The sequence below is a fragment of the Enoplosus armatus genome, chromosome 4, assembly GCF_043641665.1.
Source record: "Enoplosus armatus isolate fEnoArm2 chromosome 4, fEnoArm2.hap1, whole genome shotgun sequence".
NCBI classification, from domain to species: domain Eukaryota; kingdom Metazoa; phylum Chordata; class Actinopteri; order Centrarchiformes; family Enoplosidae; genus Enoplosus; species Enoplosus armatus.
The window spans coordinates 12,502,082-12,529,269 of record NC_092183.1 but is presented as its reverse complement, the minus strand read 5'-3'; the positions used below and the strand labels follow the sequence as shown (position 1 = coordinate 12,529,269).

The 27,188-nt window shown below is 41.5% G+C and overlaps 1 protein-coding gene across 1 annotated transcript; it reads right to left on the bottom strand.

Moving 5' to 3' along the window:
• Nucleotides 1-18: 18 nt before the first annotated feature.
• On the bottom strand, nt 19-23,674 carry nipbla (NIPBL cohesin loading factor a). Its single transcript, XM_070905020.1, has 47 exons — nt 23,537-23,674; nt 23,082-23,247; nt 22,358-22,458; nt 22,135-22,246; nt 21,667-21,830; nt 20,662-20,810; nt 19,671-19,761; nt 19,149-19,370; nt 18,676-18,930; nt 17,812-18,560; nt 16,137-16,350; nt 15,851-16,027; nt 15,491-15,664; nt 15,212-15,373; nt 15,030-15,133; nt 14,843-14,929; nt 14,363-14,594; nt 13,788-13,939; nt 13,607-13,687; nt 13,267-13,367; nt 12,924-13,050; nt 12,742-12,824; nt 12,062-12,194; nt 11,405-11,548; nt 11,174-11,260; nt 10,659-10,879; nt 10,345-10,447; nt 10,101-10,199; nt 9,726-9,872; nt 8,366-8,500; nt 8,056-8,154; nt 7,869-7,922; nt 7,664-7,772; nt 7,333-7,463; nt 6,919-7,059; nt 6,695-6,788; nt 6,272-6,426; nt 5,974-6,064; nt 5,497-5,670; nt 5,079-5,269; nt 4,615-4,722; nt 3,932-4,132; nt 3,387-3,533; nt 2,881-3,242; nt 2,578-2,752; nt 1,418-1,615; nt 19-1,318 (listed from the first exon to the last, which is right to left on the bottom strand). The coding sequence occupies exons 1-47, from the start codon at nt 23,598-23,600 to the stop codon at nt 956-958; spliced, it is 7,629 nt and encodes a 2,542-aa protein (XP_070761121.1). The 5' UTR covers nt 23,601-23,674; the 3' UTR covers nt 19-955.
• Between the last annotated feature and the right edge of the window lie 3,514 nt (nt 23,675-27,188).

Sequence of the window (27,188 nt, the reverse complement as noted above, 5' to 3'; positions counted from 1 at the left end):
ACACTTTGAGCAGACAAGTGACAAAGAGAAGTAGAAAATTTATTGCAGTATTTGTTCCACCGAAAGGGTATGAATCCCCTTTCCTCTTATTACTAGGGTGACCTAATACAACAAAATCTACATTTACAAAATATCCTCCTGCAATAGGCCACATATACTGCATGCGTAGTTCGAAATAGAATAAATTATATTCAGAGGACTCTGCCATTGTACAGCATGGACAAATAAAAGTGAACAAAAATAAAAATTCTTCTTTTTTTCTTTTTTCTTCTTTTTCCTTCAAATATCTAAAAGCTAAAAGGAAAAACCATCAGGGTGCTAGTAGTATAATAAACTCCAAAAACACTTTAATAAGAACATCAAAAAGACTAATTTCCAACATTCACTTAAGGTTTTATTCTTTTTTTACAGCTTTTTTGTCTTCAGAGATATAAACATTTTAGTTTTTTGTTGTGTTAAACTATGATACAGTGGGAGTAGAAATGAGCGACTAGAATCTGCTGCACAACAGCGAAGGAGCTCCCACAACAATGTTGACAAAACATTTCCCTCCAGGTCTCTTTTCTGATAGCCTTTTTAAGGGATAATTTGGGTGAATTATTCCTTTAATGCCTTCTGGATTCTATCCTCTGCACTTGTACACAAACAAAACATGAGCAGTCCCTCTAATATAATAAGTCTTATGTTTTGTGTCATTTTCATTTTTGCAAGAATAACTCATGTAAAAGTATGTAGTGTCAAATATTCTTGCTCTCTTGTGTTTTCTTACAAAAATGAGGAAGGAGAGGAGGAGGGTAGGAATCCAGTGAAGTTTGGCTGTGTCGTTGGAGGTGGCAGGTTGAGGAGGAGGAGCAGGAGCAGGGAAGAGGAGGATTTTGATAAAGTAGAAATGGAGCAGGGGGACCCAAAAAAAAGAAAAGAAAAAAAACAAAAAAAAAACACCACACGGGAGCCATTAGCTAGCCCCTCCTTCCCGCGCTGCATACAGTGAGCGTAAAGTCTGTACTACTTTGTTGCTCAGTTTGTGGTTGCTGGTCAAGGCAATCTTCTTGTAAATGATGTCCGACTCCTTAATAGTGTCCACCCAAGGCACCTGTTTGCGGCCATCGCGTTTCTTGGCATCTGCCCAGGGCCCCGAGTAGGAGCCGGCCATCCAGTGGATGCTGTATCCATTGGAGGTCTTCTGGATGACTCGAGCTATTTGCGGCCGATCCTTGTATTTGGGACAGCAGAGGGCAATCACATCCATAGCATCCACTGTCTCACTCATACGGCCGGGGTCCGAGGAGTCACCTGCTCGCCTTGACCTTCGAGAGGACTGGAGAGAGGACAGGAGAAAAAAGGTTGCATTATTTACCGCCAAATTTTTAAACTGTATTTTATCAACAGTGTGTGTGTGTGTATGTATCTATCTCACCCCTGGGGTCCTTTCGTCGCCATCACTTTCATCATCATCTGTCTCTGGTCCTGCCTGATTGCGCGGACTGGGTCCTGACAAGGGGCCAGGGCCTCCCAGTAGGGCGTTTATGGCTTTGTTTCTGATGTTAGCGCTGGCAGACGCTTCTCCCTCCTCATCCTCCTCATCTGGGTCCAGATGTTCCATCAGAACCTTGAACTGTGCAGAATGAAAAGACAAGAAACTAACTTTGAGACACAAGTTTCACACTCCACAGCAGTTAAACATTGACCTCTAAGAACCGAATTTAACAGAATAGAGTTGGGGTAACCATTACAACTAACGGGTATTGAATGATTGGAAGGGCAAAACTTTTTATGATCAGACGTGGGCACACACATCCAGATGTCAGAAAAATAAAAGGTCCTGTACACTTTAATAAACAAATGGGAGTCTGCTGCTAGATTTATATCAAGCTGCCATGCTCTTCAGACAAATACATAGACTGAAATAAAAGCTCTTAGAAGGAAAGCTGTTGCTATAAATGTCATAGCAACAACTGAGCGGGTCATGGCATTCAGATGAAGTTGCCAATCACGCCCATGTTAGGACAGCCACTGTAGGTTAACCTGAGAAGATTCAATGTAGATATAAGGCCAGGTCATGCTGCAGAGTATCTGCTCTTTACTTGAGTCAGAATAGCACTCAAGGACGCTTTAAAAAGGTGCACTACGTCAGATAATGGTGTGAAAGGTTTTCTGTTATAACTAGTATCTGTTAAGCTTGATAAGTAGGGATGACAGGCTGGATGACACTAAGATGATACTGCCTGACAAATGTAGATGTAAGGCCAAGTCTAAGGTAAGTTAGGTCAGGGCAAGAGAAAAGTGTCGATTGTGTTTGATACCCACTGCAGGGCCCAGTGACAGGTCAAAATATAATTTAACATGAATACTGGGCTTCCACAGGAATGCTCCCCCAACTTCTGGCACATTTGACTCTGTATTGATAACTTTCTACAGACAATTAGAAATCCCTTTGTACTGAAATGCTGACGTAAGTAACTGGTGAGAGGACAGAAAATAATACAACCAAAAAACCACTGAAAGATTAACTGGCAATCAGTAACGTACATAAAACACTGGCAATGGACCCTATTCTGATCCAGCTTCATTACTTACATCTAGGTACTGTCTGACTATCCGCCTCTTGACATCATTTGTCAGTGTGGCGTGAGCCATGTTGTTGGAGATGAAGTCGAGGGTTTGTCGTGGGTGGAAGTGAATGTTGTTTTTTCTGTTCACTGCCTTATCGTACACCTTGGCTGACTCTGTTGGAGAGTACTTCTGAATTTTACTGTTAGAAGACAAAAAATGTTTTGAGTTACAGAGGTCATGGAATTGGTTAAAATAATTCCCACTGAAAAATCTGATGTATTCATTTAGATAGAGGTTGTATAGAAACAAAGGCTATATGGATCTTACCTGTCAGAGAATCCATATTGGTTCTTCAGATGCTGTTTGAGCACCAGAAGCAACAGAATGCCCTGAACAGCATTAGCAAAGTCCAAGAGACCTGAGGGATTGTCTGGGAGGAGCCTCATTACTTTGTCTACATCCTCCAAATCCAAATCATCCAGATCAGACTCTGACTCTGAGCTGTCTGCAACAGGCTTTCTGGCCTTTTTAGGCCGCCGTACCACATCGTCATCACTGTTGCCATTCTCTTCCTCATCACTCCTGTGAGAATCGCAGTTCATCTTTTCCTCTTCATCCTCTCCATCTGATGTGTTCTTCCACTCCTTCTTTACCTTCTTCTCCTTACGCCTCGGCTCCTTTAGCAGAAGCTGGACACGAGAAATTGACAAGAAAATTCATAAACATCCATGTAAATATGGGATGCTTTTCAGGATTTTTTTAACCCCACTGAGGAGACACATATCCCAAATAAGCATTTTACATGTAAGCTACTTTAAAAAATGCTGTCGTACCTCTTTGAAGGTTTGCAACAAGTTGCTGCCAGAAACAGACAGGGTGATGTCTATGTGGTGCATGATGAAGAGAGGCTCCTCCTGGCTCTGGTATGGGAAACAGGCGAGGTTGTCTGCTATAAACAGGAGCATGTTTACTTCTGTCTTCTGCAGAGAGAAAGAAAAGAGAGGAAGAGCACAAGGAGTCAGTGTCTGCTACAAACTCACATTGCAGTGTTTGCTATTAGAATTTGAACTAGTCATACATGGTCAAAAATAACCTAGTCTTGTTAAATTTGCAAATAAATACTGGGATCCAACATATTTCAACTCAACAGTGATTATTGTCTCTTTATAAAAAGGTATTGCTCTAAAATTAATGGTGTTGTCTGTATGCCTAAGAGTCAGATACAACACTTTTTATGACACTTCTTGCAAAGACACACTGCTGGGAATCTGTGTAAAAAACACAAAGTAGATTTTCACTCGGCATCCAGTTAATGAGGAAATACTACTTAACACTGAGCAGTGCCAAGACGTGTTAAGACGAGCGCAGGTTTACTCACAGAGCTGTCATCGAAGAGGTTAAGCAGTGAGATGAGGAAAGCCCTCCGGTGTTGCCGGTTCCCCCGGATCATAGTAAAGAGGTGGGAGCAGAGTGCTGAGTGGGTCTCGTCCTGTCTGAAACCTCTTATGATGGTCTTGCGAGATGATTCGATGGCCTGCTGCAAATTGTACGACATCTTCATCCCAGCAACAGCCTTCATCTGTGAAAGAATATGTTGAAGGAGAAGTGTTACAAACATTGCAACTGTTGCGACAGCTGCTGCCATGGGAATGTGCCAATAAAAATAATGAGACTAAAATTCATGTTGCAGTATTTCTCCAGCACTACAAAAGTTCCATCTACATTAAAAACAGGAGAAACTGGCTAGAATCTGGCTGTAATGCATTTAACATGCGTGATCCTGGTGTCGGTCTACTGGCCATCAATGGAGGAATAAAATTCTACCACAAACCACTGAAGCAGTGATCAGAAGAGTCATCTTACACATTTTGTTACAGTTGTTAAGATGTTGCTGGATGACTGAGGAATCGTCTCTTGATTCTGTGCTGAAGGTTATTAGGGGAGCACTGAAAGGCTCAGTTGGAATTTTTACGCAGGTAGAAATGGCAGAACCAGCTTAAGTCATCGAGTAACAAGACAAGCCATAATTTCGAAACTTGACAATACTGAACACCAACTCACATGGATGAATCCCGTGTACTTCTTGTCAATCTCCACCAGCTGCTGGTCAGCTTTGTTCCTCATGCTGGGCTCTGGGTCTGTTCCCATTGCAATGAGGTAGGGTACACACTGCACAGACGGGACAAATGTTATGTTCACATGAATATATTTCTGTTTATCAAACAAACACAAAGTTTAAATGGAATGAATAAGTGTTTAATATACTACAGCACATGAAATAATGGATCTTAATTATTTAAAGTTATTTTTAGGCTTTAAGCAGCTTACATACAAAACATTTTCAGAAAGAAAATCACTGTCGTGTGGATACGATGACCAAATAGGACAATTAATGGTTTGATATACATATCATATTGATATATCGCCTAAATACATGTGCCTAATTCTATGACAAAGATATGTTGATATGAAATGGGACTATATTATCGATCAATTACTGGAGGTGGGGTGGTTTAACAGCTTACCTGTACAGGATGGATGAGACCCTGGTTGAGTGTGAGAGCTATGACGTTGAGAGCAAAGTGCCGTACACTGGACTGGGTGTGGAAGAATGCCTCCAACACCTGCTTTAGATAAAGCTGCATAATGGAGCTGCTCATCCCTGAAGAGATGTCTCCCATCTCCTTCAGATCCTCCTGTTTGGACAGTTTCTTCCCTGCAAGGACACAAAATATGATTTTATTAGAATATATATATTTATTGAGGTGATGATGCAATACAGAGCTGGCACACCAAATTTTACATGCAAAATAAACTATTTAAAAATCACTGTGCATTTGTGAAGGTGCCACCAACAAACTCTGTATGCTATCAGAGGAGGTAACACTGGAGTGCAGAATCAAAAAGCTGTTAAACTACAGCAACAAGCACAGCTTTACTTACATTCTCGGTCTGCTTCCTGCATTCGTGTGTCCTCCTCCTGAAGGTAGGTCTGGAGGTTTTTGAGGATCTGGATTTTGAGGTTGATGGAGGAGGATCTGTCAGCCAGGATGCCGTTGTACAAGGACTTCACCTCCGGCATAAACATCTGGCTGGGATGCATGATCACAAGGAAGCCTGAGGGAAGAGAATAACAAACAGCAAAAGACATGTAAGAACAAGTGAACAATACAGTCTCCGTCAACATCATCTCCACCTGCTGGGGCAAGTAAATCTGTTGGAAATCAGCTTTTAGCACATCTCCGGCCTCAATGTTGCTGTCCTGCAAGTTGTTAACATGACACTGAAGGTCAGTGACTCAGCAACCGAACATTTCACACTGTCAATCTCTGGAAACACTCAGTGGCAGTTTTTCACACAATACATGTGGTGACCTTTATATTTGTCAAACCTAATAATATTTCAAAATGGTGGTCTTGCCTAAGCCGATGATGGCTTTGGTCTTGACCTCCTCGTCCTCATGTTTGGTGAAGTATAGCAGCAGCTCAAGAACTTTCTCCTTGATAACAACCTGTACACAACATACATAAAACACACAGTTGTGAGACATTTTATCATTTGTTATTGCAGCAGTAAAGGTGGTAGAGCAATGGCTCTGGTATTAACTTCAGTAACATTTTCTCTAGCAGAGTTCAAAAAGTAATAATTGTACTTTAAGTTGCAATCCATAGCTTAATTTCAGATTTTCAATATTACTAAACATGAACTGCAATCCTACCTTGTTGGTGCCCTTGAACTCCTCAAGGTCAAAATCAAAGTGCCGGGCCAGGGCACCCACAGTGAAGAGCGATCGCAGCAGGAAAGGCTTGTTTGCTACCAATGTCGTGCTGTTAGGATCCTCGTGATGCTGAATCTTCAGCTTGTTAAGTGCACCTGGAAAAAAAGAGAAAGAATATTAAGATATTCTTAAGAAGACCTAGCTTATTGGTTTGTCCCACATTCTTTTTCCTTTTGTGGTTTTCATGTTATTTCTCTGGCACTGGTACAGCCACTCCTCTGAAGGAATATGGGGATGCATTATATTTATGGACCTGTTTGGAAAGTAAAATTTCCTTGTCTGGTGGTGAAGATGACACTTCAAAGCTCAACATTGCAGACTTCTGATGTGCTTGCAAAAACAGTTGCTAATTCTATATCTCACCATAGAATCTGTTGAAGCAAGCCCAGACAAACTTGTAGTTGTGCGTGACTTTGTTGACAACAGCTCCAAGACAGCTCACACAGTGCTGGACCACCTAAAGAGAAGAAGGAAGACCATAATGTCATCTCTGTAGCAACACTGATTGCACTTTACATTTCACAGAGCTAACCTGGTTCTACAGTGGTGCACCCTATATGCATTTCTAAAGAGGCACTGCCACGCACCGTCATGCCGTATTTGATGATGAGCTTCATGAGGTCTTCTTCGATGGTGGCAAGGAAAGTTTCACTGGGGTGCTCCATCAGAGGTACCACAAGCTCCAAGATCTTTGCCACATTACAGATGACCATGAAGTCATTGGCAGTCTGCAGGGGAAACAATATAAAAGGTAATTACTGGAGAAGCTCTGATACATCAGGCGCCAACGATTGACGGTCGTTAAATTCACCAATCGGACAAGTCATTGCAAAAAAGGTGAAACAGGTAAGTGTTTTCACTGCTCAATCCACTCTGTGGATTAGGCAGTGAATTCTTTATTATGTTAATTTCTCCATGTTGATGTAAAGGATCATTCATTTTGCAATAAGAACGATTTATTTTCTTAATAATTGTACAATAACAAAAAGGGATTTACTTACGTTACACTTTGTGGTCAGGTAGGGTTGCATGGTCATGGCATGTTTGACCATGAGCTGGGCCCTGATCTTGCTGAACAAGTACAAGGTGGTGATACACGCTACTAGCCGTGTTGAGTTCACACCCTTGTTCTCTGCAGAGGAAAGAGGAAATAAAAATTACACCAAGCCCTGTGTTTATGGTATAAACACACATTAATATGGTTTAATTCTATGAATCTTAATATAGAAGACTGATTAACTCAACTAGAAGTATTGAGTGGTTCAAAAGAAAAACAACTGTTGCATTATGTCACAGTTTGACAAGTTGGTGTCAAATGATAAACTTGCATACCTGCAAGAGACTCCTCGTATTTGAGGATGTGCTCTACCAGATTGTCAACTAGCTGAACACAGGCCTTTTTGGCTGGCTTATACGATGCGTCTTCTTCAGACTTCAGAAGCTAGAGCAAGAGAGACAATGTTCATTTTAAAAGAAGGATTTAAACATTGATGTATTGCCCACCAGGTGAAGCCCCAACACGAAATCAAATACTTACATTCTGAAGAAGCTGCTCAAACCAGTCATAGCCGGTGTCTCGACACGCTGCAACCTGAAGAAGAAATCAGGCATGAGAATCAAAAAATACAGACAAAAATGATTCCGAGTGGTTGAAGAGAGATTTAGCTTTTTGTTGAGGTTTATTATTGTTATTACTGGATACAACAAACTGGTAACAAACTTACCACATCAGTGATGTTGAGGATCTTTCTGGTCATGGTTTCTTTGTCATGGGCTGGAGTCGGAGTAAACCACAACTTCTGGAATGTCTCATTCACCAATTTCTATAAAGAACACAAGTTCATGTGGCATTAGTTTGGATCTATACTTTCTACAGAACTTTCAAACTCTGGGTTTTATGATGCAATACAGAGATATGTATCTAAAAAGAGACATGAGAAATAAATGAGAAATAAATAGAATAATAAAAGAATGGAAGTCATATCTCAAAACAACTAAAATTGTGAAGAGACAAAATGTGCACTTGATCCATACCTTGATACCTTCTTCATCATTGACCCTGCGGATCATCCTCACACACATCTCAGTAATCTTGCTGAAGGTTGGCTGCTCCAGACAGATGTCTCTGAGGATTTTGATCACCCGTTTTCTTACGCTGATACCAGTGTCCTGTGCACCAAAACCAATTCAATTTATAAAGACTTTGTAATGTTCTACAAGCATAACATCAAATACAAGGCTCTTGTTTTCATTTACAAAAAAATAAACATCTGCATGGAGTGCATTAGCATTTTTCTGCCAATAGGTGGCAGTATGAGACCGTAATGAAGAGTGAACTTCTCATGAACCCTCCTGAACATTTCCATGACAACAGGCACAACAATGTCAATGCGTTCACTTCTCAGATGCTGAGTACAAAGAATAAGTACAAAGCTTGTGTGTTGGACTGCATTTCAATATCGATAGTTTATATTACCACGGCCATCACAATGATGTGTGTTAATCCCAGACTGCGTGCTGCTATTAAACTGGCATGACTCATGAAAAAGCAAACTTGAGACATCCCAAAATGAACTGTTTTAAGCAACCTTCAGACTCAATCCCTGCAGTGCTTTTCCATGTAACCTCAGTGGCCAGAAAAAATAGCATTCCTGCCTCAATAGAAGAAGTAGCCCCCCACTCGCCCATTTGCATATGTGTTGAACAGGTGCATGCAACAGCAGCTCCATTTCCACACTAGTTAGGAATGTGAGCACTTAACCAAGAATGGGTTTTAAAGTGGAAAACATACTGTGGGTGCCAGGGAGAAAAGTTGTATTTCCACTGGTGCCAATAAATGGACCACAACTCAAAGACACCTCATCAAAAAGCTTGCTATGTAAGAGGCGCTTGATAAATTCACAAGGGAGATGTCAGGTGGCTTCGGCCTCAACGCTCAACTGCCAGTGCATAGCATGATGGTTAAGATCGCAATTCAATAGTGGAGTGCAAAGACAATTTGAACGCAATATGTCATGTTATCGCCAGTATGGAGAAACAGCAGGATATGTCCTTACCGGCAATGACTTGTAAAATGTTCTAATAAATCATAGTCCCCATTGCAGCATCACAATACCAGACACGGGGTGCAGTGTAAACAGCATGAGACAATGGGCACAACATGCATACAACTGTGCAGGTTGGTGGGGGGCGTGTAGCTGTTTGTGGAACTGACACATCAATACCTATATCAACATTTTGATAAAACAGCATACCATAACATTGTAAACAAGACTCATCCATTGATGGACTCAATAGTTGTAATTATTTTCTGATGACTGCGTACATAGTTATATGTACAGTTCCTAAGTAAGACCAATAATGTGTCTACAATGAGTCTGACAGGGCAACTTACCAGTATCCTCTCTATGAGCATGTCATAGTACTGCTCAGTGAGTTGGGGTCTGCTGAGAACAAATTTGCCCAGCAGCTCCACAGCTGCCTCTCTCACGCTGGTGGAGTTGTCCATCAGACGACCATGGACGCCGCGCTGCATGTCGGACTGCAGAAGTGGAGAAGAGAGTGTCAGAGTATATATATATATATATATATGTCAGTATATAGCACGGGGGGGGGGGCTACACAATAACTTGCAAGAGAATAGCATAGGACAGAATAACAAAGCACATTTTAACAGAGCAAGAATATGAAGTTAAGACAGCCCACATCATGTACAGCATATGAAATGAATGTACAATTCAGGTATTGTCACATTGTGATTGTCACATACCCTTGCCAGTATGCTGGGGTCCACAGCCACAACCTCAGACAGACATTTCATGGCTTTAGTCCTTACAGCGATGGCACTTTCCCCAAGGACTCGCAAGATCTATTAAAAAAATAAATACATAAATACACAAGATTATTATCCAAACTGATCTTTTGTTTACAACAAAAAAAGACAAACCAGTGAGCTCTAATATCACCTCATTAAAAAGACAAAGATACTTATGATAAGAATATTTAAATCTTACCTGTGTTAAATAAATATCAAAGCTCTGGGCGAACGGCCTCATGGAGGCCAAATAACGCACGATCAGACAGGAGTCTTCATAGTCCACAGTGTCAGAGTTCATTCTGAAGAGAAGGGCAAAGAAGAAGAAAGTTACAGGATTATACAGTCATACCAACGAGCAGTGAGACTGCAACTGACAGGCAGCTGCGAGAACAAAAAAGAACAGTACATCAGACAGAACAGCGCGATCATGAAAGGTAGGAATAAATAAAGGAAAAAAAGTTCATGTTGAGTGAGATGGAGCACATTGGTGAGACATTAACACATCCTTACTTCAGTGTGGCGAAATGAGCCGGCGTGGTCTTGACGATGTTGCGCAGGAACTTCTTGCGTTTCTCAGCACGCTGCATAATTTCACCGGTGGTCTCCATCTCCTTAGCATGTTGTGGTCCGTCTGATGAGTCCTCATCCTTCGGATTCTGGTTCCGCATGGACTTCTCAGCCTCTGTGGTGGCATCCCGGAACCACTGGGCAACATAGAACTTTCTAGCAAACTAGAGGAAAAAGAAGGTCTCAGTATCAGATTTAACCATTTCAAAGAATATCATTATGTCTTTAGAGTAAGAAATCAAAGAAAAAATTCTTTTGGCTAACTATTTAAATGGATGTTTTTCCAGTGTTACGCTCACAGTTACCTATGTGCTTTCATATGTGGCTCTAATAGCCCATTTAAATTAAGCAGCTAAAAGCCAATGTGACAATCAGATCATACACCTAGATTTCAGATATCTGAAGCTCCAACTGTAATTAAAGTCACCATTTGCACAGTTGGTCTAATGTAAACTCACCACCAGTGAGGCATCTGTCTCTGCATTGTCTTCCAAGTAGTCCAGTAGAGCCTTCTGCAGCTGCTGGGTCTCATCACTACCTGGAGACTATATAACCAGAGAGAAAGATCACAAAAAAGGGGTTAACCTTAACCCCTTCACACCAATACAGAAAAAAGTAAGTTCCATTCAACTTATTTTTGTCACAATAAACATTAACTTGTTCAAGAAACAGTGAAGTTCTTCTTCTACCTGCTGTAGGATACGATCAATTGATCTCTGGTCCATCTTGCTGGTGACTGCGTCCTTCCGCAGACGGGCAGCCACTGTGCCCAGGTAGTCTAGAGATGCTACTCTCAGAGCCATCTCAGTCTGCTTATTACTGAATTGGTGTACCTGATGGGAGCAGAAACAGAGAGAGAAAGAAAGAACATGAAAACAAATTTCAGATGCACTGTTGTGACACTGTTATCACTTTACACTTTAGACCATCATTAACTTTCACTTACAGGCTGAAAATAAAAAATAAAAACAACCTCTCCTATCACTGCATTAGTGCATTTCAAATGAATTACTTGCTATGTTAGTGCATGCCAAAGTGATAAAATACTTCACTGTCACAAATCAGAAAGTAATTCTGTTGATGGCAGACGACCGAGTCCAAAACTAGCGTTACAGAAATGTCTCAAGGGACTACAACACCAATGCGTAACACGAATACAGGTACTCTGAAAATGTAGTTTCCAAAGAATGAGTTGCAACCTCTTAAGTCCAAGTCTCAGTATTAAAAGGGTTCCCTTTCGTCAAAGGATGGTGAAGCTGTCCCCTGATATTAATCTGGATAATCTGTTCTTGCAAGCATAAACAATTGTATCGCCAGCTTAAAGAAAAGAGCTCTGTCATACTAACCAGTAGTCTACCAAGCAGACTGAGCAGCAGCTCTGCAGCAGGCCACTCTGGTTTGTTTACTGTCGAGAGCAGGTCCTGGACAAAGTTCTCAAACAATGGCCGGTAATCTTCTTCTCCCTGCTTACTGCCACACCTGAGGGAGGGGAAAGATGAAGAACGTGTCAGGAGGAAAAGGGGTAATAACAGGGAAATAACAGAAACAAAGGGAAAGCATAATGAGAAATGAAGTAATGGTAGCAATAACAATCAGGGTCCGAGAGACATGAAGCAGCCAGAAAATTAAGACACAGAAAATTAGAATTTGTAAGGCTTAACAAGCTGGCAGACAAAATCCACCCAAACCAGTAAAGTTTGACAGGCTTAGAGCAGTGTTTTGACAAGTAGGTCCCTAAATTATTTGTATCTCGTGCAGTACCAGCATGCGCACCATGAAGATGGTGGTGGTTTGATACATTATTTCTGATGCCTACAGGGGGCATAACAAACGTAACGCACATGACAGGTAGCAATACTGCAAAAGAGAAAAAGTAGCCTTTCTCCAGCCTTTTACTTCTGCATTAGTCTGCACACTGTGCATGTTGATACACACTTAATGTGACAGAGTACAGCAGTAGCACAACTTAATGATCACGATGATGAAGTTCATAGAAAACGTATATAAAGTATGAAATGGTAATTACTTTTTGAGAAAGACTGAGAGGAAGTTTTGTGCTGTTCTCATTGCCGTCTCATACGAGTTGGTTATCAACACATCTTGATCCACCTAAAGAAAAAAGAAAAAGGACTCTGAGGTCTGAATCTGTGTTTTCATTGGTATAAATTGTATATTTGCTTGCTTGGGTGGTGGTTTTGTGTGTCCTACCTTGTCACATTCTTCGAAGATGTCCTTGTCGTTGGGGAGATGGACCACACACTGGATCAGCTGCAGCACCAGAGCAGTCACCATTTGGATGTACATCGGCTCTCCATCCTTGTCTGAGCTGTTCAGCCTGCAGACACAAGGGATTAGAATATATGGTAAGTTACTATTATGGGTATTATCCAGGAAAATAATGGACTTGGTGGGTTGGGAAATCTTCGCCTCTGCCACAACTAATATTTAGCTACACTAAAGGCCGGACAAGAAGCAAGCCTCTCATTTGATGCCTTATCCCTGCAACACCTAATGGCCATAAATCAATTTGAATTCATATAAAACAAATTACCTGAAATTCCTGAGGGAGCGTTTGCTGGTGGGCAGTCTGGCCAAAGAGGTAAAGATCTCCTCCAAGATCAGCTGCCGATGCTTCTCATAACGTGAGAACACCTGGAGGAAGGAAATAATAAGCCTGTTAGTCTCCACCTTCGCAGTTCAACAGTCAAAAGTCACAGTCAACAGTAAAAGGATGGAAAAGAAGAATAATACACTAATGGACATACAAAAAAGTCAGAAGGAGGCGTTTAACTGTAAAAATCTGCAATGTGTTATTTCGGATAAAGTGGCCCAAGCAGTGTCTTTAGATAAATACTGAATTTCTGTTAAAAAACAAACAAACTAAGACTTACTGCTGTAACTAGTTTAATGGCACACAGCTGCAGCTCACTGACATTCTCCACAAAGAACGGCGTGATTCCCATAGAAGAAACCTGGAAAAAAAGAGAATGGCATGAATTATCATCTGGTTTGAAAATAAATTTTTGACTTGATAAACTGATAGCATTGTTTTTAAGTACTTGTAGTTTTTACCTGGAGGATGGTGGTGTCTGTAAGTAGTTGGATCTCTAGGAGCTCAGCGATGTTGCTGACAATGTCGCACACTTTGTTGTACAACATGATAATCACGCGCTGCTTGTGTGTGGAGCATTTTGCACGCTTTGCCTTGGAGCTCAACAGGCCACCTAGATGGACAAGAGTAACCCTGTTAAATCCTTTTCTCACAGTGTTTTTGATCCATGAACCATGATTTTAAATACTGACAAATGTTTTCCGTTTCTGTTAAGTAATATCGGCAGGCATTCTGTTGAACTAAACACATTTCTTAAATGTAATTCAGGGAGTCATTTAGGTCGTTCAACAAATTAATCTCCACCCAAATTGTATAGAGTTCTGCTCACTGGGATGCTTGAAGCTTAGTTTATATATATATATATATATATATATAAAATACACCACAAAACTGGCGGTGGAAGGTTGTCATGCAATCAGTCACATACAAAAAGTCACATCCATTTAGTTTGATTCAGATCACAACAGTATAAGGCCCAGGCTCATATCAAAATGAAATTATCAAATGAAATAAAGCCCTGTTTCTTTATCCTCACCTCCATGTGGGTCCACCCTGTAGACTGGGTCGTATTGTGGATACAGTGTGTTCTGAAGATGGAACTTGGTGTATTGTAGCACCCGCTCTATGACGTCTTCTATGTAGACAGCCTTCGGCATGTGTGATGAGGTCATGATGTTAAGAGCTGTCAGACAGGCGTCTGCTGACTTTGTGACCCTCTCCATTATCAAGTCTCTCCAAAGTTTCTCCTCATCCTCAGCATCGTGGTCCTGAGGTTAGAAAGGAAAAGAATACAAATGAATTTTACAGAAATAAATAGCTGTCTGGGGGCTGAAGATTTTTATTAATTGAAGCAATCTTTTGTAATATTTTACTTTGGCTGCCAGTGTCAGTATCTTTTGATTTCTGTACATGGACAATGTATGGATTTCTGCAGTACATCTCAATAAATGCTAATGTTAGTTAAACTCCACTGCAAAGAATATTCAACACAGAGAGAGGGAGGAAGGGAGCTCACATGGTTCATCAGGGTGGAGAGTTTGGCCCCATCCTGGATATTCTTTTCCAGTATGTTCAGCAGCTTCACCAGCTTGTCTGATGGGATCTACAACAACAGACACCATTATTTAGACCTATATCTGAAGCAGCATCACACATCCACAACAGTTCGACTTAAATCTTTATATCAGTATACTATACAGTACCCTGCTGGAGATGCCCATGGCCTTAATCTTGGCAGACTCGCTGCCCAGCTCATTCAACTGGTGTTTACCAAGCAGTAATTCCTGAGGTATCTCATCATCATCTGCTGTTGGAAAACACAAAACAAAATATTACATAAAATCACAATAAAATATAACAAGGCTTGCTGTAAACCGATATTTACCCATGTTAGTAAAATCCACATCCTCCAGATTCTCCAGTATGTTGTCAATGCTTGCCAAGAACCTCTTGAATGTGGACGAGTCCATCAACTCCTCTTGGGTCAGCTTGGGTTCATATGCTTTCCGTTTCTTCTGCTTTTCCTTCATCTTCATTTTTCTGGCAACTGAGTGAGAGAAATTTCATCAAAATGTTTTCGCGGTTTGTTGTTTTGTTTTCATTGTGTGTGCGAGATACCAAACACGGCCACTCACATTCTGTGGCACATTAGTTGAATACAGACCTTCACTCATGCTGGGTGGTGGTGAATCTTCCTCGGAGGAGTCTCGGTAGCGGCTCCCTGAGCCTCGTCGGCTCTCCCGGTGCCCGCTTTTCCGATGCTCCCCTGAACCACGGCGCTCCCTTTCTTCAAAGTCCCAGGCACGGTCTTTGTCTCGGCGCTGCCGCTTCCTTGCAGCTGTAGAGATTAGACATAAAGAAATCAGGCTCTAAAATCTAAAACCTGTTATGCAAAAATATCACTTACCTCTACAACAGTAAATTGGTATCCAAAAATACAATTTAAATATAAAAATATTTCTGTGGAGAAACGTTCACAAATAGTTATTTCAACAGGCTTCAACTGTCAACTTTCTTGACTCACACTCTCCATTTGCGTCAAAGTCGTCATCCGAGCTGACCTCAGCATATTTGGGTTTCTCATTTACAGTGCTTCGTTTCCTCTTGTTCATCTTAACCCTTTCACACAGGGGCATGGTCGACTCAATCTCTGCCAGCAGCTCTGGGGGAAGCTCCTTCAGAACTGCCGGGTCCATACCACCTGAAAATTTGACAATAATATTTTCAACTTATTAACAAAAAGGCATTCACCTTTTTTCTTTAAGTGCATGGAAAAACATAATACAGAAAGAGTGATAACATTTTCTTACTTTTGCCAGACTTTCCTGACGAGATCCTGTTCTTTCCAGACTTGCTGTGCCGGATGATCCTCTGGATCTGGTCGACAGAGAGCTTCTTCAGAAGCACTACAGGCTTGGGCCTCTTCTCAAAGTCCTGCACCAAACCCAACCTCTCCAGTTTAACCTTGGGCTGGCTCCACACTTGACCTTCAGTTGACCCACTGCCATCCTTATCGCGTTTGATCTGGGAAAAAAAAAAAAAAAAGAGTCAGGAAATCCCTCTGAGGTTGTCACAATTGAAGTTCAAACTTCAATAAAATTCACCCAATAAAGTTTTGGACAGAAAAACAATGGTTGAACTGATTGACATGAGATTAGTGATTTTGATGTTAGCTTCCAGTATAGTTCTGATGACAAAGACTTAAAGGAATACTCCACCATTTTTCCAACAGTAATACTGTGACAGTAATACATGGTGTATTGTCAACACTGCAGCGCCAAGGCAGCAACTCCACCCAACCACTAGGGGTGACGGGCCAAAACTGGGCATGTCATTAGTGTTCGATTCCACTCGTCAACAAAGAAGTAACACTTCAATAGACGGCAATATATTAGCACGCCAAAGTTCATGTCTGAGTTTTGCGAATCTAACAAGTATACAATACATACATTGCACAGACAGAAACCCTGGTTATACGAACACTAAATACCACTCTACTGCCTGTTATTAGCATGTCTTTCTCAAGGCTTTTTTTGTTGGTTCACCATTGAGTTAGGAGCAATGGCTAAGCTAAGAGGCTAGTCATCAGTACCTGGTAAAAACATTTAAGAGTTATCAGCAGATCAGATCAGACTGGTAGCTCACTGGACAATGCTGCAGGTTTGTTCTGCTAAAAGGTGCTGACTAAGAGGTAGGGCTGAATGATGTCAACATTTTTCCCGTAGAGATTTTGACAAAAACATGATGTACAATATGTAATCATTCCTAACTGGCTGAAATAAATTAATTAGTAAAGGGCGTTTGATTAACCAGCCAGCAAACGTTACACTAAACGCTAATCATGAGCTGTTCTTCTTTAGTGTCTTTTTCAATTATTTGCTGAAAATCTGAAAATCATTGTGGGTACGCTGTGTGTAAGATCAGCTATCAACTTTGCTTAAAAGACTGGCCGTGTAATCGTTTGCTTGGGTGCTAAATATGGCTACCACACAGTAGCTGCTAGCGCAACAGCTGCTACCATGTTAAAATATAAGCTTAGCACACTTTACTGTGGTGGGGGCATGTAACTGTAACTGCGTCATGGCATGTGGCTGGGCGGACTGCAAAGAGAAAATGAGCCTTTTTCAGTCCAATTTTTGGGGCGGCACGATACTGACAGTGAGTGCTTTCAGTAGACCCACATGCAACATCTGAGAAACAGCAGTGGAGCATTTCTTTAAGATCCTTGCTTTTGTTTACACACAGGACTAGAAACTTAATAAATAAAACATAACAATTTCTTCTATTTTTAACAGATGGTTATGTGTGGGTTAACGTGTTAACAGAATTTTAAGACCAATCCCAGGAATAAACAAAAGGCTTATAAATGGGAAAAAACATAAACAAAGTGAGCAGTGGTGTGATTTGGTTTTGTGAGATTGCAGGCAGTGACAGTTGAATGATTGGTAGGTGGGTAGATATTTGATTTGGGTCAGCCCAGATCACCTTAGGGATCTGGAAGTTCTTCAGTGCACCACTATGGCCTCCCAGGAGATGAGCAGGGAAAGAATCTGGAAGTTTAGCACCAGAAGCAGATGAGGCCGGTTTGGAACCATCTTGCCTATTGCTCCGGCCAGGCTCTCCAGTGGAAGAAGCCCTGAAGCCAGACCTATCTCGATCACTTCGGCACCGAGAGTCAGGGGAGCGTCTGTCTCTACCACCAGCTTCGCTCCGATGCCTCTTATCTCTGTCAGATTCTCTGTCCCTGTCTCGTCCATGTTCCCCTCGGTTTGATGACTTTGGCATGTCTCCCCGTCTGTCCGAGGACTTCTCATCATGTCGGTGCTTTGATGACTCCCGACCTTCTCTCCTGCTGTCATGTTTATCAACCCTGTTCTTGATGACTTCCGGTCGACCATCTGGTTTCAACCGCAAAGCAGTGTCAGAACCCTCCACTGCAGCCGGCCCACTAGCTGGTTCTTCAGGCCAGCGTTGGGCCTCAAGGGCTGGAATAGGAGCAGCCAGACAGGGGTCGAGCTGGCCATCAGCTCGGCCTGCCTGCTGTAGGTCGATGCTCACCATGAGGGGAGGGCGGCTGGCACCGTTCCCAGCTGCGGTGGCCTCTTGCGGTGTCAGTTTGCCAGCATTGCCCCCTCCTGTTGATCCGCTGCCTGGTGCACCTGTGGGGCCACCTGGTCCCCCTGCTCCTGGCTCCAGGGGAAAAGAGTCCTGTTTTCTCTTCTTCAGAGGCTTGTCTGTAAAGAGACAGACGTGAAGATAAAACAACATACTTAAAACCTCTAGTTATAAATTCACAACTATTTGTTTTATTTGTATCCATTTAGTCATATTTAGAGATATCCTACACACCCTTATCTTGCACCTCCTTGGAGCACTTCTCACTAGCCGCCTCTCGTTCTATCCTTTCAATTTCAGCGAGGGCATCCAGCTCTGCCTCGTCGTAAGGGGAACTGGGTGGTTGGACACCACTGGCACCACCTGCTTGCTGGGAGACCTGCTGTTGCAGCCGGGCTCCTAGATTTTGCTGGAGAACAGGCACCTGCTGAAAACCCAGTTCTGCCTCCATATTGTCAGAGTTCTGGTCCATGCCTGGCATAACCTCACCTGAGATATTAAAAAAAACACTGTTACAGAGTTGCATTTAAAAAGGGCTGATGGTTTACAGTAGGTTTCGGACTGACAAGATTTATTTTTCATTCTTAAAAGACATGAGAAAAGCATACCTCTTTTAGTGTAGTAAAAGGCATTAAGTTTAAAATTGGAGGTGTAGGAAAAAGATCAAGATCAAACTAAGATTGAGCTGATCCAAAATCGTCACTTACCTGGGGTATCGGACTCATTTGATTTGACCTTGGACAGCTTGAGGGTGAGTTTTGTAGAGTCCTTGTTTGGAGAGCTTACAATGTCATACATGTCTTTCTCTTCTTTCACCGCTGGGGCTTTCTTCCGTTGCTGGAGCTGCTGTTTCTGGTCAGGTCCTCCTTCCCTTGGCGAGGGCGCATAGAGTGGGGGTGACTGCAAAATCAGCGGGGGACGAGAACCCGCTGTGAGGAACACCAAATAGAGAGAGAAGAAAGTCATCCTTCAAAAGCATGTTTTTACAGGCGCAAAACCAGACACAGCACTGTGATGACAACTGACACAACTGTGTTTGAGGTATTCCATTCTAATAATATGCCACTAAAACTGAAAGAAAAATCAACGGGGCCTTGTATCACTTTTGAGGGATAATGGCCTCAAACTATTCTGTTGTAAATTATGAGATTGCATAGCCGGAAGTAGCTTTTCCCTAAAATGAAAAGAAGGTAGGCGGGGACTATGCAGTATGCTTCCAGTGTCCTTACGTTTGGGCGTTCCTTCACTCCCTGCTGGGGAGCAGCCAGACTGTGGAGACCTCAGAGGGAAAGACGGATTTCTCATGGCGGAGTCACCCTCCTGGACAACACACAGACAAGCGAAATATGAGCTAACAGGTATGAGCTTTACCCTGGACAAAAGTCACAGTTAACGACAGTCCAATTTTGGTCAAATTGTTACCAATAAAACTTCTCTTATTAGGAAGCAATGACTCCGGTGTGCAGGTACCTCTCCCTTATATTTACACAACTAATGGAGAGACCGAAAATAATTGGACTTTGATACAGATGCTTTTCCATATTTCAGAACCATAATGTTCATTTAATTTTATACCAAACACTCGAGCAGAACCTCCTTCCTATCTGCACATCATTCAGCATGTGTTATATGTTTAAACCATCTTTCCCTTTCTCCTGGGCATCCCCCCCTCAATGGGAAACAATAGTGGGATTCCACATTCAAACCAGTGTCAATTTAGAAAATGACCAAATGGAAAACACCAATAGAAAATAAATCTCTGAACCCATTTAAGATCAAGTTATAAGAACCTAAATAGCACACACAAATATAGCCACACATACATGAGGCTCGACAGGGTTTATTCAGAAATACCTCCACCTGGCTGGTTAACTGCCCCTAAGAACTCTTTAGCCTTGGGCGGTTTGTAAAATCTTGCACCTGAATTCTTTCTAAATCTGGTTGTGCAGTCTATTACACAACAGATATTTATCAATTCAGCAGTGTTGTCCATGTTTTTTCCCCATCTGAATGCCCGCTGGCAGATGCTGATTGCTGCCTGTTTGCTAGCCGAGGAGTGATAGAGGGGACTTTCATGTACAGTGACATCACATGCATACCCTCTATATGCTGCTTTGAGATAAAACGTCTTTTGAGCTTTTTGACGTACAACTCTTTCAAACCGTATGCAAATAAATTTCGCCTGCTTAAAAATAGCATTATTCACTCTGTCAGTCGTACCTCACTGCTCAGTCTGTGTACAATGTTCAGGTAGTCCTCAGTGCCATGTCTGTCTGAGTGGTGGTTGGCAGCGTTGGCCATCGGACCCGATACTTTGCCCTCGTGGATATTTCGTATGCCACCTGGAACCATGGGACTAGCCACAGACACTGCCAGATAAAAAAAAGACAGGTTGATTTTTTTTACTATCCATTATTATTCATGTGAGGTAATTATTAATTCATTAATCATGAAAAAAAGAACATGCTCTCTTATTAACTGAAAGTAAATAAGCATTTACTGGACCAACGAATTTATTAGAAATGCCAATTTCAACCACTATACATAGAAAATGTAATTGAACTGAACTTAGAGGTTGCACACTTTTGGGGTGTAAACTGCAATCTTATTTTGACTCTTAGATGTCTGTAAATGTATATGGTTGAAACAAACCTGTTCCTCCTGTTATTGGTCTGACATATTATCAGTGAACTGGGAGTGTATAATTTAATGAACCTGAGCATGGACTCTAACACTGTTCGGTTTTATATTTGAATTCAGATTTAGGCCTTCCACAAAAAAAAAAGATTATTTTCAATTGTGTTACTTTCATAAAACATTCAGGAAATCTGAATCAAAAGGGAAAAAATGCTGCTGGCAATCTAAAAACATTTACTGTGATGCAACTGGTGAAAATAGTGCTTTCCATTATAATTAATGTACAGCCGATAAAATCTAGATGTGGTCACGTCAGGAGCAAAACTTAAGTTCACCAGTTTAGAATGTGAACTCCTGAAATCATATCAAAGGACAGATCTCCTTATATCAAACTTTTAAAGTATACTTCATTCTAATTGTCTAATGCTGTGCTGCTAACATATTAACCTCACATGCAAGTCTGAAATTGTGCTGATGTCTTTCAATGAATCATACAGATCATGTAAATCACACGCAAGGAAACACTGGTCCATATTTCAACAAAGACCTCTGTCTCCTCATTTATGCACATGAACATGCAACTCTCACCTTGCTGTATCTGTTGGTGTTGGTTATAGCTGGGTGGTTGTTGGTGGGGATACTGCTGTATGTAGCCAGTGGCAGGGCTCTGCGGAGTGTAGGGGCTGGGTACTGGACTGTTCTGCTGCCCCATATATCGACTACTGGAACCAGTCTGGGGCGACACAAACCGACTGGACAAAGTGGAGGAGAAAACAGGGAGAAAGAAAGTGAGCAAGCAAGTAGAAGGAAGTTGCATGATTAACAGTAAAATAAATGACATTATGTAACTTAAGGCAATATCTTTGTACTATCTTTCAATGAATCTATGATACTACATTTTCACACAGCGAATCATCCAAAAAACTAATACCAAATATTGTGATGCAAAAGGGATTTACTAATTAAAAACCGGAGAGAATATGTAAACAATTACATGGTTACGGTTTTTAGTGTTTTGAAAGATTAGAGTCAGCTCAATTTTGCAGCCTGACTCACCTTGGTGGATTGGGAGAAATTGCAGCCGGCTGGAAGTTTGCAGACTGCGCAGGGCTGTGCATGGAATTTTGGGTGATCTTGTACGGCGGTACCATTGGCTGCTGCATAACATCTGTTCAGAAATGAAAATACAGTATATTTGTTTATAAATATCAACATGAAGCTTGCCTTTCTGATTGTATGCTTTAATGTCACAACATGCAGCAGCTAAGTATGTCCATACTTTTCTCCCTGAAGATGCCAGGGTTCCTGGCCAGCATGGTCTGCAGCAGCAGTGGTGCATCTCCCTCTGGCTCATCGCTACCCAGGTTGTCCTTCAGCTCTCTGAAAACGCACACAAAGATGAAGTCCAGCCACATTATACGATTGTGAGAGCAAGATGAGTGGGTAGCAGACGTAATAGTAATAACTACAAATAGACAATACTGAATAATGTTTCAAATCTAAACATGCATGTATTTAAACATACTTACAACTGATTCTATAGATGTAAATTACAATTCGGTGTTGGGGCATCTAACGATATACAGTATTCCATGACAAGAAGGACATAATGTACAGAGGTACCTATCCCTTTATTATCTTTGGTTGTACTAGGACTTTATGGGCAAAATATCAATAAAGTACATCGACACCACAATATAAACAAATGACATAACATGATAAAACATTTTGTGTTAAGTCTTCGATTTCTCCATCTAATTAAAAATGTATTTCAATTAGTAAAAAAAACTAGGCAACATCTCCATCTTCATACATCAACTGTGGCATCTCTTCTGTCGTTACCAGTTTTTACAGACCATTTTTAAAGCCAAATTATGCCCGACCCCAAGCTCTAATACTGACAGCCCAACCATTATCAGGCTAACGGGTTGCCTTCAGGGAGTGCTCCTCATTCTATTAAGGATCAAGACACAATTTTGCCACACTTTCACTTATATACTCACATGTGCTCTGTGGAGACCTGGTTGAGGCCATGGGCTAGCTGGGAGGCCAGATTCTCATCTCGACAGCCCAGTAGGCAGGTAACTTCCTCTGCGATCCTACCATTGTATAGGAGGCTCTTAGTGGTGGTGGCCGGGAGAGGGGAGGGGAGGGGCAGCTGGTTCAACACTGAGATGGGAAGATAGAGATGATGGAAAGGACAGAGGTGCGGAGGAAAATAAATAAAGATGAGAGAGAGACACAGACAAGGTGAGAAACAAGCATCAGCAATACAGGACACGTGGTCATAGAAAAGTAAAGCGAATAAGGTAGACAAGGCAAGAGATAGAATATGCTATCATAATTGCAAATTTACATCTGTTCAGACAGAATATTTCAGCCTGGCATTTAACACTGGAAGAGGAGACGGCACAAAAACAGTGACACTGTGTTTGGAACACGTCTGTGTGTCACTCACAGTCTGTGAGGCTAGCGATCCCAGCAAGAGTGGTGATGGGAACATGAGGCATATCCCCATTCATGCTGAAGGTGAGGGTGGGGGAGTGTGTTGATACACAGGTAGATCAGGGGGTCGATGGACGACACCCGTCCTCACATCTCCTGACACCTAGGAGGGAGGAAGGTTGGTCAGGGAGAGAAAAAGACAGCATGAGTGACAGGAGAAGGGAAATAGTTAGTGGAGGAGGAAAGGCATAGATTTATAAAATGACTAAAAGAGGCAGAGACAAGAGAGGATAAACAGACACGAACAAAATCGTCAATATTATTCAGGCACATGGAATCTAAATATTTGCTGTGTACAATGCTATGCCTGCCCTGGTGCTGATATGTTTTGTGAAGGAGAAATGGTGCTTGCTGCATCATCTGTTAGCCACAAATACACATGTCTTATTAGATCTTGTCAATCAAGATAAACTGATCTCACTATTGTCACTTGTATATCTAGTACATTCTTGTTTATCATCATGTGTTGTTACTGTTACTGATCCATAAGGGGGGGAAACCTCAGCGCTCTCTGCTTGAGATACAGAGACACAGCTTAAGGAATGTCATGCTACTAGCATGAGCGCAGGTTAAGTGTCTTACTCAAGAAATGTTCAACAGATACAAATGCAAAGAGGATTGAATCCAGGCCTTACGGTTAGAGAACAAGGTGACTAACTATGAGACCATCCTGCTGCTCAACCATGATATGTTATTATACTGGTAAATACTATAAGGAACAATTAATTATCTGAGTCCAATGTATTGATAAATAAAATCTTTAAATGCTTGTGATTCCTTGTAGAGCAAGTCACGGTTCAGCTGTATACTGACTGATGCTTATTATGAGTAATTTAAATGCTATGTCAGATTAATTAGATTTCCCTAATAGCAGATATGCAATATAGAAATATATTGGAACAGTTGTAAACACAACAACACAATATTAACATTACTGCTTGTATGGCTTGTTAGGTTAAATGAAAGAAAGAGGCTTTGGGGAAAAAAGCATGTCTATAGTCATATATCATACTGAAAACAGCAAAGAAATTCTTTGAATAATACACAGTCCCCAATGTACTCATGTGAATAAGCCATGGCGTTCTGATTGGCCCTGGTAATACAGTAGATACCAAGTGTGGCATATACCAACATTCCTCTAATTTCTCTCCAATTCTTGTCTGACTGGATTTTACTTATCATATACACTTGCCAGTACTGTGACACTGAATAAGTAGTCAACTGGTGTAAATCTTAATAGTTACTACCATAGAAGTATATTCCCCTTCATTAATTTCAAAGCATAGGCTTTTTTGCTCACAGCTTATTATGATAGATCTGCACAAATTAGGGCCCTATGTAGCACTTCATTTGTCTTAAATCCCTTTGCTTGTTAGGTGTCCTTGACCTCTCAAGTAAGACTGTACAGGATGTCAAAGAGGAGCAGAGGGAAAAGCCAGCAGCAATTTTCATCTAAACGCAGCCCCCACGCTTCATGGATACGTTTGATTGCTACAAAAACCGTAAGAAGGCCAGTGCAGGGCTCTCTTGTTATCTACATTACTCTCTGTGAAACAAAATTGTGATGAATGTGTTTACATATTATAAGACATCAAAATTAAAGACATTGATTACATGCACTCGTCTCAAACCTTCCCCTAAACATGTTAACATTCTCAGTTGCCTCACCTCAAAGACTAAACATGCATTATTATTATCAATAATGACAAGTCGGTGAAATGATAAATGACTAAAAACCTAATAATACCTTTTAGAAGAATTCCGTGCAGTCTCGGGTGGACTCACTGACATTTCAGATAAAAAGTCCTACTCCTTATATCTGTTGAAAGAGAACATGGCTCTGCATCAGACTTTGTGACATAAAACTGCATTTTATTCTTCTTTGGGAATATCACAGAAGAAGTTATGTCTACAGGAGTTAAACTAAGACTAAACCAAAACAGAAAATAATGCAAGATGGAGCGTCACAATGTTTACTGTCACATATGCATTCGATATTTGCAATGACCAACTCATTACTGCTACACAATCTTCAAGCCTAGAATGCAACAGTATGCATCATTGTTGACCTTATGAGAAATACTTTTTAATGACTTCTGATGAAATGAAATACTTGTTTTGGAAATTCTGCAGAATACTGATGCCATGTAAATCTGTAAACACAATGTTGCAACCAGACCTCAGCGCAAGCCTATCACTGAGGTCAAATAGTAAATACGCGAAACAGATTATGCACTGTTACAGAGGATCAACAGATGGATATTGTAAACATTGCATTCGCTAGCTGTAACGTTAGCATGCTCGTCTATGTGCTCTTCCTCAGTACGCAGGGGCTTGGCTGACAGCTGTGAGACTGACAGGCAGGAGGCAGCACAAAGGAACAGATGCACAGTGATGGTGGCGGCAGTAGTGGGGGGCTGCATCCTCCAATAGCCAACAGCCACCGTATGCACTCTACAAACTGCAGACAGCAATCAAACTCTATTTGTTGTGGTCAAGAAGCAAAAATATCTACCATTACGACTAATAACATTAACATGTCTACCAAACTCTGAGAGTAAAGTAACTGTAGCTGAGGCAACGTAGCTGGTGCTCAGTCAGTCAAAACATTTCAAAACAGAATAGCAACCAAAACCAACATTAGCCCTGTCAAAGGCTCCAGCAAACGAAAGCACAGCATAAGCCGTCAAATAACACACAATATTGATAACACAACCTTTAGCCAAGGTATAGTAGACGTTAGCACCCATTTAACTGTTTATCTTGGTAGCTGAATCGCCAGTTGCAGCCCGCTACTTGCGAACAAAACCAACAACGCTACACTGCCAAGAAGTTGACTGCCTGGATCTTTCGAACTAACCGCGAAGCTAGTGTTACCACTTACGATAGCAGCTAAGATCACTAACGCTATCTACCTAACATTCGCTAACAACAATAATCGTGTTTTAATAGCTAGCTAGCTTAGTTATGCTAACTAGCTCTAACTGTTGTTGGTTAGCTTCTAACGCTGCTTCCCGTTGAAATAAAGGGACGGCAATTCAAATAATTCAAGGAAGCGCTAATCGGGGTTGTTGAATGTTAGTCAAAATGCCTTGAGCACAAGAAAATGCGATGGGTTAGTGTGAGTAACGTTAGATGTAAAGGCAACCGCACATAAACTAATTCCGTGGCAACGGCCCAATCCTCGGGCTCGACAAATGACATCCAGTTGAGGCCGTGCGCCTCGGTGGAGCAAAAACACACCTAGCTAGCTTGGCTGGCTAGTTCGCTAGCTTCCGTTACCTCCCGGTCAACGATTAACGACGCCGTAGGTGGTCTTGCAGCAGAACATTTATTAATGTTATTGTTAATAAACGCAATTTAAAAAAAGTTTGGTTTGCAAAGATAGATAGGTGATTATATTTACCTTCGGATGTTGCGTTCAAAGGGAGGGGAATGTTTTAGCTTGGTTTGTGTCCGTGTCCGTATCTCTAGCTCCCCCTTTCTTCTCTCTCGCAGCTCCTCCAGAAGGAACTCGATTGGCTTGCCAGCTAGCTGGTGAGCTAGCTTGCTAGCTATCAACAATAATCCGGGTCGGACTGATTCGTTCTTCTTCCGTCACTCAA

Bases quoted from the DNA above. Each gene is read 5' to 3' on its own strand.
- nipbla (XM_070905020.1), bottom strand. From the start codon at position 23,600: ATGAATGGGGATATGCCTCATGTTCCCATCACCACTCTTGCTGGGATC. The intron at 10,880-11,173 runs GTGAGTTTACAT...TTTTTCCTCTAG, and splicing joins AGACAGATGCCTCACTGGTG to TTTGCTAGAAAGTTCTATGT. The intron at 7,464-7,663 runs GTATGCAAGTTT...TTTCCTCTGCAG, and splicing joins ATACGAGGAGTCTCTTGCAG to AGAACAAGGGTGTGAACTCA.